The 12,786-nt window shown below is 40.2% G+C and overlaps 1 protein-coding gene across 1 annotated transcript; it reads right to left on the bottom strand.

Annotated features, from left to right (window-relative positions):
• Window positions 1–725: 725 nt before the first annotated feature.
• On the bottom strand, window positions 726–12,195 carry pcdh12 (protocadherin 12). The gene is made up of 4 exons (XM_004912811.4): window positions 8,547–12,195; window positions 3,673–3,761; window positions 2,482–2,636; window positions 726–1,697 (listed from the first exon to the last, which is right to left on the bottom strand). The coding sequence occupies exons 1-4, from the start codon at window positions 11,481–11,483 to the stop codon at window positions 1,330–1,332; spliced, it is 3,549 nt and encodes a 1,182-aa protein (XP_004912868.2). The 5' UTR covers window positions 11,484–12,195; the 3' UTR covers window positions 726–1,329.
• Window positions 12,196–12,786: the final 591 nt, after the last annotated feature.

Below are 12,786 nucleotides of genomic sequence, written 5' to 3'. Positions count from 1 at the left end.
GCATGAACAAAATCTACCTGGGGCTACCAAATAAGGACTGTGATTGGTTATTTGATAGCCTCTATGTGGACTGGCAGCCTAAGAGCCTAAAGGAGACTCTGTTTGGCATTATACCTATTTTTTATGCAACTAAAACTTGCGTCCAAGCCAGAAATTCAAAAATAAGCACTTGCTCTGAAGCCATTGGGAGCAACATGGAAGGGGTTGAGGAGCAACATGTTGCTCGCGAGCCACTGGTTGGGGACCACTGCTATAGAGAATACAACTAATTTGTAAACATTAGATTTTACCTATGTGGCTCTTTCTAAATACAGTTTCTTATATATAAACACTACTCTTGTGATATTGCCTTTACTGTCAGTAATAGAGAATAATTGCAGAAAGTATCAACTCTGAAATTCTGATATTAACAATTCTTTTTCCGGCATATGTTAAATATGACATTTTGCAGCAGATGTAAAGTGGCACCTTGCTTTTCCTTGCTGTCCCTACATGGGATTATGCCAGAATATACAAGTGCATTGTCAGGGCCATGTCACCCCATGATTCCCCATGATTGTGCCATAAACTTAAATCACAGGTTTTTTATATATTTACAGCTGTGGAACGTGTAATGAGGTCAGAAGCCTGTAGTGGTGAGACAATATAGAGAATCACCAGCTCTGTCTGATATGCTATATGTGTGCCGTTCTACCAGGCACAATTTAAATAACACAAGCGCACAGTTCAACAGTAAGAGTTTTTATTTTTTTAGGACACTGAAGTCCCCCAAATAAGTGCTTCTGTGAATCACAAACACAGTTTTTTTTGGTCCTATCTTCATATTCAGGCAAGTCTGTTATAATCAGAAACATTGAGAATTCTGTTTACTTTTATATTGAAATAGTAATTCTCTAACTGACCACCTACCATATGATCATGAAGTTGGCTTTTATTTCTGTGTCCAGGGTCGTACTGACCCATCAGGAGACCAGGAAATTCCCAGTGGGCCCTGACCCTGTTGGGCCCTGCCACTTGCCTGCAAGCCAGCTGCCCCCAGCTACCACTGCTGTTGTATATTTCACTCTGGAACGCATGGGCATTTTTATTTTTAAACAGGGAAGTGGCTGGGTGGTGGGCACCAGGCACCCCAGGCCAACCCTGTCTGTGTCCATTCTTTGTGCTTTGAATGTACTGATCAATTGTGAATTCTACAGTGGGTCGCAATCATAAGATTGTGTGGAACCATCTGTATATTATGTATATAAAACTTGACGTATCAGGCTACTATGGCTATTTTATCAGTCCTTTATTCTGTAGTCTTGACACATCTTCTCATAAGATAATAAATTACTTCTTGGTATTATCACTTTTGCTACTGTCCGCTGCCAAAGTCTTACTGCAGCCTGAAAGTCTCATAAGAACGTCAGATGCGGGATCGCCATGAGAGTCAGCCTTCTGGTTTAGCAGCATCTCAAACAAAGAACTCATTTCCGTAAGGAAGGTGCTGGTGAGCTTGCTGCCTTGGGAGCCCTCTGAAGCTTTACCAAAGGTCAAGAAGGTTTTAAGCTCTTCTCTCTCCTCTGCTGTTATCAGTGGCTGTTGAAGGACTGGTGTATCCGGAGTGAAAACATTGTCTTTGTAGTTGTTGGTTAAAGGCAAGGAAAGTCGAGCTATCCATCCTGGGTCTAGACCACTCAGCCGATTACTTTCTGATCCTGTCACACAAATAACAATCAAACTGTAGTTACTTGGGTATCTCAAGTTCTGTACAATCACAGTATCTCATATACCTCAACAAAGCCCACTTTATTGTACAGCGCTTACACTACAAATGTATTTTTCAGCCAGTTTACAGGTAGTATTAGCAGGGCAAAGGGGCTATATGCCATGGGCCCACCAGGAGACAGGGCATTCCACCAGATTTTCCTCTGGTATAACTTGACAGAAGCATCCTACAGAGGTGGAACACATTTTATTTAATCAAATGGAAAAGCTATTTTAGTTTCTTTGTTTCTTTTCTTGTTGCTTCCCCATTGTGTTATTTATCTGCTCACATGACTGTTGATCTGGCGCGGCACACTTAGAGATCATGTCTACTTCAGCAAGCAAAGATCAATTCTTTCCTGCTTGCCATATTATATTTAATGGGAATGCACCCTTGCCTAGGGACAACAGTGGGCCCTGGGCCCACAGGCACAGGTATTGGATCATTTATCTGGAAACACATTATCCAAAATTATCCTCTGAATTTACAAGAGGGTTATCTCCCATAGAGCAAAATATTTATAAAAGATTCTTAAATTATTTTCTTTATAAAGAAAAACAGTACCTTGTTCTTCATCCTAACTAAACTGCATGAATCTATATTGGTAAATTCTTATGTGGACAGTGAGATACCCCTTATACCAAGATAACAGTTCCTGAAGGTCATAATAATGGCAGCTACAATACACTATAAATATTCTGATAAATATGAATTAAATAAGACATGCTGCTCACCACCAGAGTGTCCTAACATGGTCTCCAAGCTGTTTTCCAATAACTGCTGACTGCCCGGAAGGTCAATTCCTGGTTCCGAGTCCAGGTCTCCTGCTTCACTCTCGCCATTACCACTGTCCTTTGTGCTTTGCCAATCAGTCTCCTGGCCTGCAGATCTTAATGAGAATATACACATGAATGAACTGCTAATGAAGCAATAAAGGAGAAGCTTTATACAATATTTGACTAATATTAGATATTATTTATATATTTTATAATATTTTTTAGCCGATGATCTGTATGTCATGTATAATTTGACCTAAAACATGGGTGGTCAGATTGCATTTGTTAAGGTTGATACACATACAAATACAATTGTACAAAACAATCTTTGGTATTTTTGTATGGTGGCGGCTTATCCTGACTAATACTGAGGCAGTGAAGAGGAGCTGCTGTCCCTCTTTATGTCGTGCTGTTCTGATCATTCAGGCTGTGTGTCTGAACAGTGATAAAAAGCATTTATTCTGTTGTTTGTTATTTGCTTCTTTGGCTCATAGTCTAATCGTTCAGGGTAAGAACTCATGGAGCAGTTGAGTCACCTGTGATAGATCTCTCCTATCACGGGCGTCAAACCACTCTGAAAAATCTTTCCACCGGCAACAATAGGAGTCATTGCGCCTGCAGGCATCTAAATACGTCTTCGGAAAAAGAAATGGTGCAAAGGGCTTTCCACCAGCGACTCCTATTATTGCTGGTGGAAAGCCTTTTCGGGGGAGTTTGTTGCCCACGATAGCAGTGAGACATCACAGGCAACTCAACTGTTCCGTAGGTTCTTACCATCAGATAGCACAAGAAGTTGGAAAGAGCTTCAGAAGTTTAACCTTTAGTCCTTTTAGATTGTTCAGTGACCCAGAACGCATAAGTAAGGGATATTGGACAACCTTATTTTCCATTTAAGTGGATCAGCACTGTGCCCACAGTATGATTATATCATTGACTCCCCAAGCCAGAGCATGGGTGGCAAAATCGGTAAAGATTGTTTCATGTGGTCACAGCCCCAGTTAAGGTGCTAAAATGGTAGCACATAACCATCCCACAGAAAAACACTCTCTACATTGCATTTTGACTTCTTTTTTGATTCTTTAGGCACAAACTCAATATATTCTCTGTGGTAAGACCTGACAACTGTACTTCTAAATTCATGTCTCTTACCTATTAACTTTAGAATACTTGTTCCCTCTGTGTAGGGTCTTGGGATGCACTTGTCCTTGGTGGAGCAGAGAAAGTAGCTGTGAAATTTGCTGTGAAACATAACAGAAATTAACAATTAGTTTGCAAATGCAACTATAAAGTAAATACATTTTATAAATGTTAAACATTTGTTAAAATGCCCAAACCCATGCCTGTATTAGACCAAGGCCAGGGCCACATGGTGGACCAAACAGACTACAACAGAAGTGTGGTGCACTGAATATACTAACAGGTCAACCAGAGCAGCATCATTACAAACTTTACAAAAGCCACACAGTCAGCTATAGGTGAACTAGGGATAGACTGATACTACATAATCAGTGTTTACTGACACAAATTTCCATAATGGGTCCTGATTAGCATTGATTAGCACTTTCCTTCCTGAGCCGGAAGTTAGCTTTGTAGTGGGAGGTTTCAGCACTTAGGTTAATGCCACAAGGGGCAGATTCTTGGCCTATGTATAAGCACAGGCTGAAAATCCGCCCCTACACTTCGAAAATCTGATTGTTGTGCCTGCACCCAGAGCCATTGTGTACAGGTACACTAAGTGGAATTTGGTGCAAAACTGCATATTCAAGCAGTTTCAGCTTAGTACCTGTACCTGGGCTGACACAATGGCTCCGATTGCAGGCACAACAATCAGAAGTGTAGGCTAATGTCCCAGGGGGAGATTTAGTCGCTGCGATTTTTAAAAAGCGAGTTCCAGCAACAAGTCGCTTGTCTTTTCCTAACAAGCGATCACTAGAGATTTCCACAACGAAGCAATTCTATTTCCCACAAATCCAGGTGTCCTATTCCCCGCCCACAATTAGAAATGACATTAAGTGCAATGGGGAAATCGCAGCAACTTCCCGCTGAGTGGGTTTTACTTTCAGCGATTCCAATAGTTTTGAATGACAATGCTTTCTTTGGAAAATCTCTTGAAAAAGGGTCTCATAGCGATTCGGAGCGATAAGCGATTTGAAGTAGTATTGTCTGTTTAGGTACTGGCGATTTATGTTCTTCTCTGTGTAGAGACAAAACAAGTGACTTATCGCTGGAACTTGCTGGCCCGGATTTGTGGCGAGGCCACAAAGGCCCAGGCCTAGGGCGGCACAAATTTGAAATTTAGTTGACATACGGAGCAACAGGGACCTCTCCCCACTGCTCCGTATGTGAGTTTAAATTGATGTGCAAATGCGCATGTGTGCATGGCAGGGGGGGAGGGGAATGGGGGTTGCGCATGCATGCTGGGGCTCCCATATATGACCTCAGGGCGCCCATATAACAAATCCGGCACTGGGAACTCGTGACTAAATATGGCTATACACGGCCCAATTGTAACTGCCGACATTGGTCCCTCAGACCGATGCGGCAGCTTATCGCCCCGTTTAGGGGCAGAAACGACAGGCCTGCCTGACCGACATCTGGCCTAAAATCGGTCAGATATCGATCAGGCAGGTTAAAAAATGTAGTCGATGATGCGGTCCCCAACCGACTGCGCCAATAACCGGCGTTCTAATTTGATCATTCGGCCCCAGGACCAAACGACCAAATTAGCCTAAATTCACCCAATATCGCCCACCCGTAGGTGGGGATATCGGGAGAAGATCTGGTCACTTGTCTTAACGTGTATGACCACCTAAAATCTCCCTGTGGGACATTCGCCTTAAGCTTTTTATCTTAGTCTGCATTTTTAGATAAATCTGTTAAAGAATCCAAGGGAGAGCAAGGTTTACCTATTGTTACAGCAGTTTAGGGGTGGATTAATTGCTAAAGTATTTTGGTGTTACTGGTCCTTTAAGGTCTGGGGGCCTTACAAAAAAAAAAAGCTGAATTACGTAGTAACTTCTAGAGACAACATGAATTCCTAAAGTGTAACATAAAACAACAGCTGCCTATTTTTAAGACTTTGCTGGGCATAGAGAGGCAGCACAGTACAGTACATTTAGCGTGATCTTATTATTATTAAATTCTAGGTCTTCCTGCCTGCTGCTAAGCCATACTCACTTACTATTTGTCCACCTAGCCCTTAAGAAATAATTCCAAATCCTTTCCTATCATGTTGCTTGAGCAAAATAAAATATAAATTATTCAAATTTGGTTTGCTTTGGTCATTGAGTTTACATTCACAGCAAGCAGGTTGCCATTTGGTGGACACTGTTATCACCTAAAGTTAACTTTTGGTATGTTATAGAATGACCAGCTCTAACCAACTTGGTCTTTAGTTTTTTTTTTTCAGTTTTTTAATTTTTTTGCCTTCTTCTTTTGGTTCTTCCTAGCATTCAAATGGGGGTCACTGACCCCAGAAGCCAAAAAACTATTGCTCTGTGAGGCTACAATTTTATTGTTATTGTTCCTTTTTATTACTAATTTTTCTACATATTCAAGTTCTCTCCTATAAATATATTTATCTTTAATTCAAACCACTCCCTGGTTGCTAAGTTAATTTGGACCCTAGCAACCATATACCTGTTGGAATTCCAAACTGGAGAGCTGCTGAACTGAAAATAATACAAAATAAAGCCCAATTGCAAATTATCCCAGAATATTACTCTCTACATCATTCTTGCTCCATGGTAGTCATCTGTTTGCCATCTGTGTTCAGTTTCTGCCTGCCAACGTTATACCGCAAGTGTACACAATGTACATCCTTCCCTAATATTGCTGTACTACAGTTACCATCTTGTTTAACCCTTGAAAATATGGATAACGCAGGGAGCTGTAGTCCTGCAAAGTTTGTGTGCAGCAAAACCACTGTGAACGGCTTAGCTGCCATATAGTATTTCTCTTCTCTGGAACATCTTAACATTAAATATATTATATACAGTTTTATTTATGAAACAGAAAGTTCTGCCAGATAACTCTACTGATAATTTCAACAAGATAATAAACCATGGACCAAATGCTTTTCATACTAAAAAAAATAATACAAACCCACACATCTTTTATACATAGATTTATTTATTCTGCTTATTTTTGGGAGAGAAAGGGAACTCTATATCCACCTAAAATGTAACACTGACTAGGAGCTAAATTGCACAAATACAGTTATTCATAGCAGCCTGCAAACTAGACTTTTGTTTTAATTTTCTATCTTGCCAAAAAAAGGGCAAATACTGATTGGTTGCCAGGGAACTGCACTTCTACAGTGAACTTATACAGATAGATTGATGATGATTGATAGATAGATAGATAGATAGATAGATAGATAGATAGATAGATAATGGATGGATGGATAGATGGATGGGGGACAGATAGGTAGATAGAAACATAGATGATATAGATAGATAGACAGACAGATAGACAGACAAATAGATAGACATAGATACACAGATAGATGATAGATTGATAGATGAAATAGATAGATGATAGATCGATAGATGATAGATTGATAGATGAGATAGATAGATGATAGATCGATAGACAGATTAGTGTTGGATGAATGGGAGATAGATGACAGACAGACAGAAAGACAGACAGACACATACATACATGATAGATTGATGATAATAGATAGATAGATAGATAGATAGATAGATAGATAGATAGATAGATAGATAGATAGATACATGATGGATAGATAGATAGATAGATACATGATGGATAGATAGATAGATAGATAGATACATGATGGATAGATAGATAGATAGATACATGATGGATAGATAGATAGATAGATAGATAGATAGATACATGATGGATAGATAGATAGATAGATAGATAGATACATGATGGATAGATAGATAGATAGATAGATACATGATGGATAGATAGATAGATAGATAGATAGATAGATAGATAGATAGATACATGATGGATAGATAGATAGATACATGATGGATAGATGGGAGACAGATGATAAAGATAGACAAACAGACAGACAGATAGATAGGCAGATAGATACATGATGGATGGGAGACAAGTAGATAGACAAATAGATGATGATAGATGATAGATAGATAGATAGATAGATAGATAGATAGATAGATAGACAGACCAGTGTTGGATGGATGGGAGACAGATAGATAGATAGATACATGATGGATGGATGGGAGACAGATAGGTAGATAGACAAATAGATGATATAGATAGACAGACAGACAAATAGATAGACATAGATAAATGATGGGTGGGAGATACACAGATAGATGATAGATAGATAGATAGATAGATAGATAGACAGACCAGTGTTGGATGGATGGGAGACAGACAGACAGACAGATAGATACATACATGATGGATAGATGGGAGACAGTGAGGTAGATAGACACATAGATGATATAGATAGACAGATAGATAGATAGATAGATCGATAGATCAGTGTTGGATGGATGGGAGACAGACAGACAGATGTATACATACAGATATATACATACATGATGGATGGATGGATGGGAGACAGTGAGGTAGATAGACACATAGATGATATAGATATATAGACAGACAGATAGATAAATAATATAATTTTACAGGGAGCGGCTGATCCAGGTTTAAAGCTCAGATAGATGCCAAATGTGACCTCAGCATTTTATACCATATAATATTTTTTTTTAAGTTTTTATTTAGGATTTTAACATTTTAACAACAAAAAAGGAAAAAAAAACAGTTTGAGAAAGAGGAGAGGAAGAAGAAGGGGTATAGAGAGCTTTAGCGAGCCAGGTGGGTTTTACTCAGATTGTGCATTTAATCAGGTATCCCACACTGCACTGAATTTGGCTGGACAGCCTCTGGAAATGTAGACCAGTTTTTGCTTAGGTAACACATCATTGACTAGTTTTTTACCATATAATATTTAACCAAAACTGACCCTTAGCACCTTTATTTGCATGCAGTAGTAGAAAATGAAGACTTACCTGCACATGGGGTGATTGCATGGTGAGTTCTACTGCTTCTTTTTCTGCTAGAGCCGCCATAGACAAGCGCACCAGGCTCCTCAGAATCTGCTCATGAGATGATATCTCTCGGTTCCTCTGCCTTCTAAGAGTTGGTGATGTAGCAGGGTGCACATCTTCCTTATTGTATAGCAATGGCTCAGAACAACTAGGGGGATATTCTGGCCTCACCTGAGGGCTTCCAGGGTTCTTTAAGGTTTTGAAAGAAGCAGGAAGTGTGCTATTAAAATCTTGAAGATTCTCCCTTGAACAGCTCCTTTGTCTCTGGTATTGCAGAGTTTGGCAAACTGAGAGAGGCAATAACAAAGACTGATCCACTTCTTGGTCATCATTTAGTGTTTCATGGTTATGTTGGTTTCTTAAGGTGCGGTAAAGTGTAGGAGTGAGGTGAAATGGAGTATGAAGTGCATCATCTTCAGGTTTTTCTTTACATTCATCAGTCAAAGAAAAGGGTTTGTGCGTTTCAGACGGTGATCCTGGGTGTTTTTGTCTTCCCCTCAGCACTGGAACAACATGAATGTCAGCCTTATGGATCTGCCTCTGAGGCCTTCTGGGCTGATGTGTGTAAGCTGATTCCTCTTCCCTGCAATTATATGCTCTATTGTCCTTTCTATCTACCCTGCAGAAAGACATTATAAGTGCTAAAACTAGGAGACATACAGCCAGCAGGACAGCCAGACAGATAACTATAACCATGGAAACACTTAACCCCCCACCAAATCCAGTTCCTGAGTTTTTCAGATGATCGAGATGGTTACTAAACATAACTTTCAGGCGACCCTTGGTTTCTAGCTGAGGGATTCCACTGTCTCTGACAAAAACTTCCAACTCCATGGCATTTCCAATTAGATGACTTACATTACTGGAATTTATATATAACTGCCCATGGTACTGGTCTATGGCAAACAATCCTTGATAAGTATTTGCCAGATGGTAGGTCAGTTTAGCATTTTCATCAGAATCTGCATCTGTGGCCACCACTTGAAGAACTGGGTGTATGTTGATATCTTCAATGTCTGTAAATATATTATTTGCACCAAAATCAGGTATAACATTTCCAAGTGCCTGAACATTTTTTACCTCCATGGAGGAAAACAGAAGGCCTGTTTCCATATTCACTAGGACAGTGATACTTGCATAGCCTCTTCTGAGTTGTGGTTGTACAATGACTGGGCTGTTGTCATTTTGGTCTATTAAGGACACTCTGATGGAAGCATTACTGCTGAGTTTTGGGCTGCCCTTATCTTCTGCTTTAACCATGAATTGGATTTCAGTAATTTTCTCATGATCCAGAGGCCGCAGAGCATATATTTCTCCAGTAGTGGAGTGAATTGACACAAGGGCAGAGGCTGCTGTTCCTGAGAGAAAGGAGTCAATAATACTGTAAGTCACTTCAGAATTAATACCAGCGTCAAGATCCACGGCATGCACTGTAAGGAGATGGGTATTGGGGGCATTGTTTTCAACCACAGAGACATCATAGCTGATTTTTTCAAACAGTGGGCAATTGTCATTGGCATCAGTCACACGAATTTTCAGTGATTTTTTTGTTGAGAATGAAGGGACTCCTTGATCTTGAGCCTGAATAGTCAAATTATATTCCTCCCACTTCTCTCTGTCTAAAATGGCATTGGTTGATAGAATGTAACTGTTGCCATTAGTTCTTTGTAATTTAAAGTGGGCCTGTTCCTGAATTAGATGGCAATCCACTTGCCCGTTTGTACCAGAATCCGGGTCATTGGCCATTACTAGAGCAACAAAACTACCCAAAGGAACAGTCTCTGATACCATAATTTCATTGGAGTCCTGTGAAGCCCATTTAACTTGTATATCAGGTGCATTGTCATTAATATCAACAACTTTGATAAGCACCTTACAATGACTAGGGATAGGATTAGGGCCCAAATCATTTGCTTGTACGTCCAGTTCATAAGTACGTCTGTCTTCATGGTCTAATGATTGTTTCAGCACTAATCCACCCAATTTGGGGTCAATGCTGAACATGCTAAGAACATGGTGGGCTGTATTTTTGCTGAATGAAAACTCAATCTCACCATTTGGCCCCTGATCTGGGTCAGTGGCTGTGAGATTTAGTAGAAGGGTGCCAGGTGATGTGTCCTCAGGGACTTCAAGGATAACAGAGCTTTCTCCAAATGTGGGGCTGTTATCATTAGAATCCAAAACATTAATCCTAATTTGTGTGGTCCCAGATTTCTGTGGAACCCCTCCATCTAATGCCACTAAGACAAGTTGGAAAGAAGATTGAATTTCCCTATCCAGCTCTTTAACCACCAACAGCTCTGGATGTTTAGTGCCATCAGAATTTGAAAGAACATTCAAAGTAAAGTGTTCATTTGGAGAAAGATTATAACCTTTTAATGCATTGCTCCCACTATCAGGATCAAAGGCCCTGTCCAGTGGTATCCGGTGCCGTAGTGACACACTCTCTGAAATCTCTAAATCCAGCTCTGGTTTTTGAAATGATGGCTCATTATCATTGATGTCCAAAACCTCAATTTCAACATGCACCAAAACCAAGGCCTTTGTTGCCAGGACATCAAAAGTTAGTAGACAGTGACCATGAGGCTTGCAAAGTTCTTCTCTGTCTAAACGACCTGTTGTTGTAATTGTTCCATCTTTCAATCCCACGTCCACTGGGAAAGGCTTTGGTTCCTGTATGAGTTTATATTCTTCGCTCTCATCCACTGACCAGCCTGGCATTTCAGATATTTTGCCTATGGTAGTGCCTACAGCAACTTCTTCTTGGGTTCGGAATCTCACCATTGAGGATGCTGAATTCTTGCTAAATGCATTGTAGAAGGAGCATATTAATAGAAGAGCAACAACCTGGCAGGTAATGTGAGGAATCCCATTCATTGTTCCAGAGACGTGTTCCATGTAGCAGCAGGCTACAATAAATGAATAAGGAAAAAGCAACAATTAATTCAGTCTGGCTTGTAGATTCAGCAGCATGAGAAAAATGGAATAGCGGCTTATTTTCTCCTCATCATATCTGCTTCGTCAAGTCTTTAACATATTGCAGTGTTGTCAAACAAAAGATTCTTGGTTTCGCAAGGCGAGACAGAAAAGTGTCAAATCACAGGGTGGCATGAAATGACAATGAAAAAAAAAGTTATGACTTGTTTTCCCAGGGAAACCAGGTCTCCTCCTACAGGAAAAGAGGCAAGGAAGGAACCACAAGATGTATGAATGGACAATGCTTCATTAACCCTTTCATTTCTTCAACGGAACAATCAGTTTCTGAAATGTATGGCATATTGTGGTTAACCATTTATCTACTTCTCAGGGTTCACTTTCAAAATCATAGCGAACATAAGGGGATTTATCCAACTGATCCTCCTGCTCCATGCTGGGAAATGAGGGTTTTCTTGCATAGCAAATGAAAGAAATAAAGTGTTGGATAAATGTTCCTGCTAATACCAGTTACGCCAGTTAGTGCAAATATAAATTGATTTTTCCAAATATGTTAATTTGACATCTTTCCCTTACTCCTTCAATTATATTATAACTTATCCCCAATCAGTTGCTTGAGAGAAACATGTTTCTCCCCAACCCCTTGGATGTTGCTCCCAGTGGCCTCAAAGCAGGTGCTTATTTTTGAATTTCTGGCTTGGAGGAAAGTTTTGGTTGCATAAGAACTAGGTGTACTGCCAAACAGAACCTCCTGTAGGCTGCCAGTCAACATAAGAGGTACCAAATATCCAATCAGAGCCCTTATTTGGCATCTCAGAACTCTTTTTACATATGAATGTGGGTTACGGGTCAAAAAGGTTGTGGACCCTTGGTATAGAGAGTTCGGTTGCATTCTGTACACTAACAGAGGTAAATGTCCAGTTTTAAGAAAGCTTTTAAACTGGGGCAGCTTTTTGCCACCCCTGGTAAAGTGCTGCCTGATCACGGTTCCCACTTTGCCTCATAGCAAAAATGGCAGTGCTCCTAATACACAGGGTATTCATTGTTCTGTTTCCCAGTATGTGCAGCCCAGTGCAGTACTCATCAAACTCTACATGCTGTTTGCGTAGCTTGCGTCAGCTCGGGTGCAGGCACACAAAGTGGATTTTGGTACCAAAATGCATACTTGCACATTTTGGCACAGAAATAGGCTCATTTTGTCTGCACCAGGGCCAACGCTCAGGGAAAGGCTTATGCTAGCATAGGGGCTGAATATCGACCTGTGTTT

This window comes from Xenopus tropicalis, chromosome 3, assembly GCF_000004195.4.
Source record: "Xenopus tropicalis strain Nigerian chromosome 3, UCB_Xtro_10.0, whole genome shotgun sequence".
Lineage (NCBI taxonomy): Eukaryota > Metazoa > Chordata > Amphibia > Anura > Pipidae > Xenopus > Xenopus tropicalis.
Note: the sequence above shows the minus strand (reverse complement) of the source record. Positions and strands in the feature narration are given on the sequence as shown.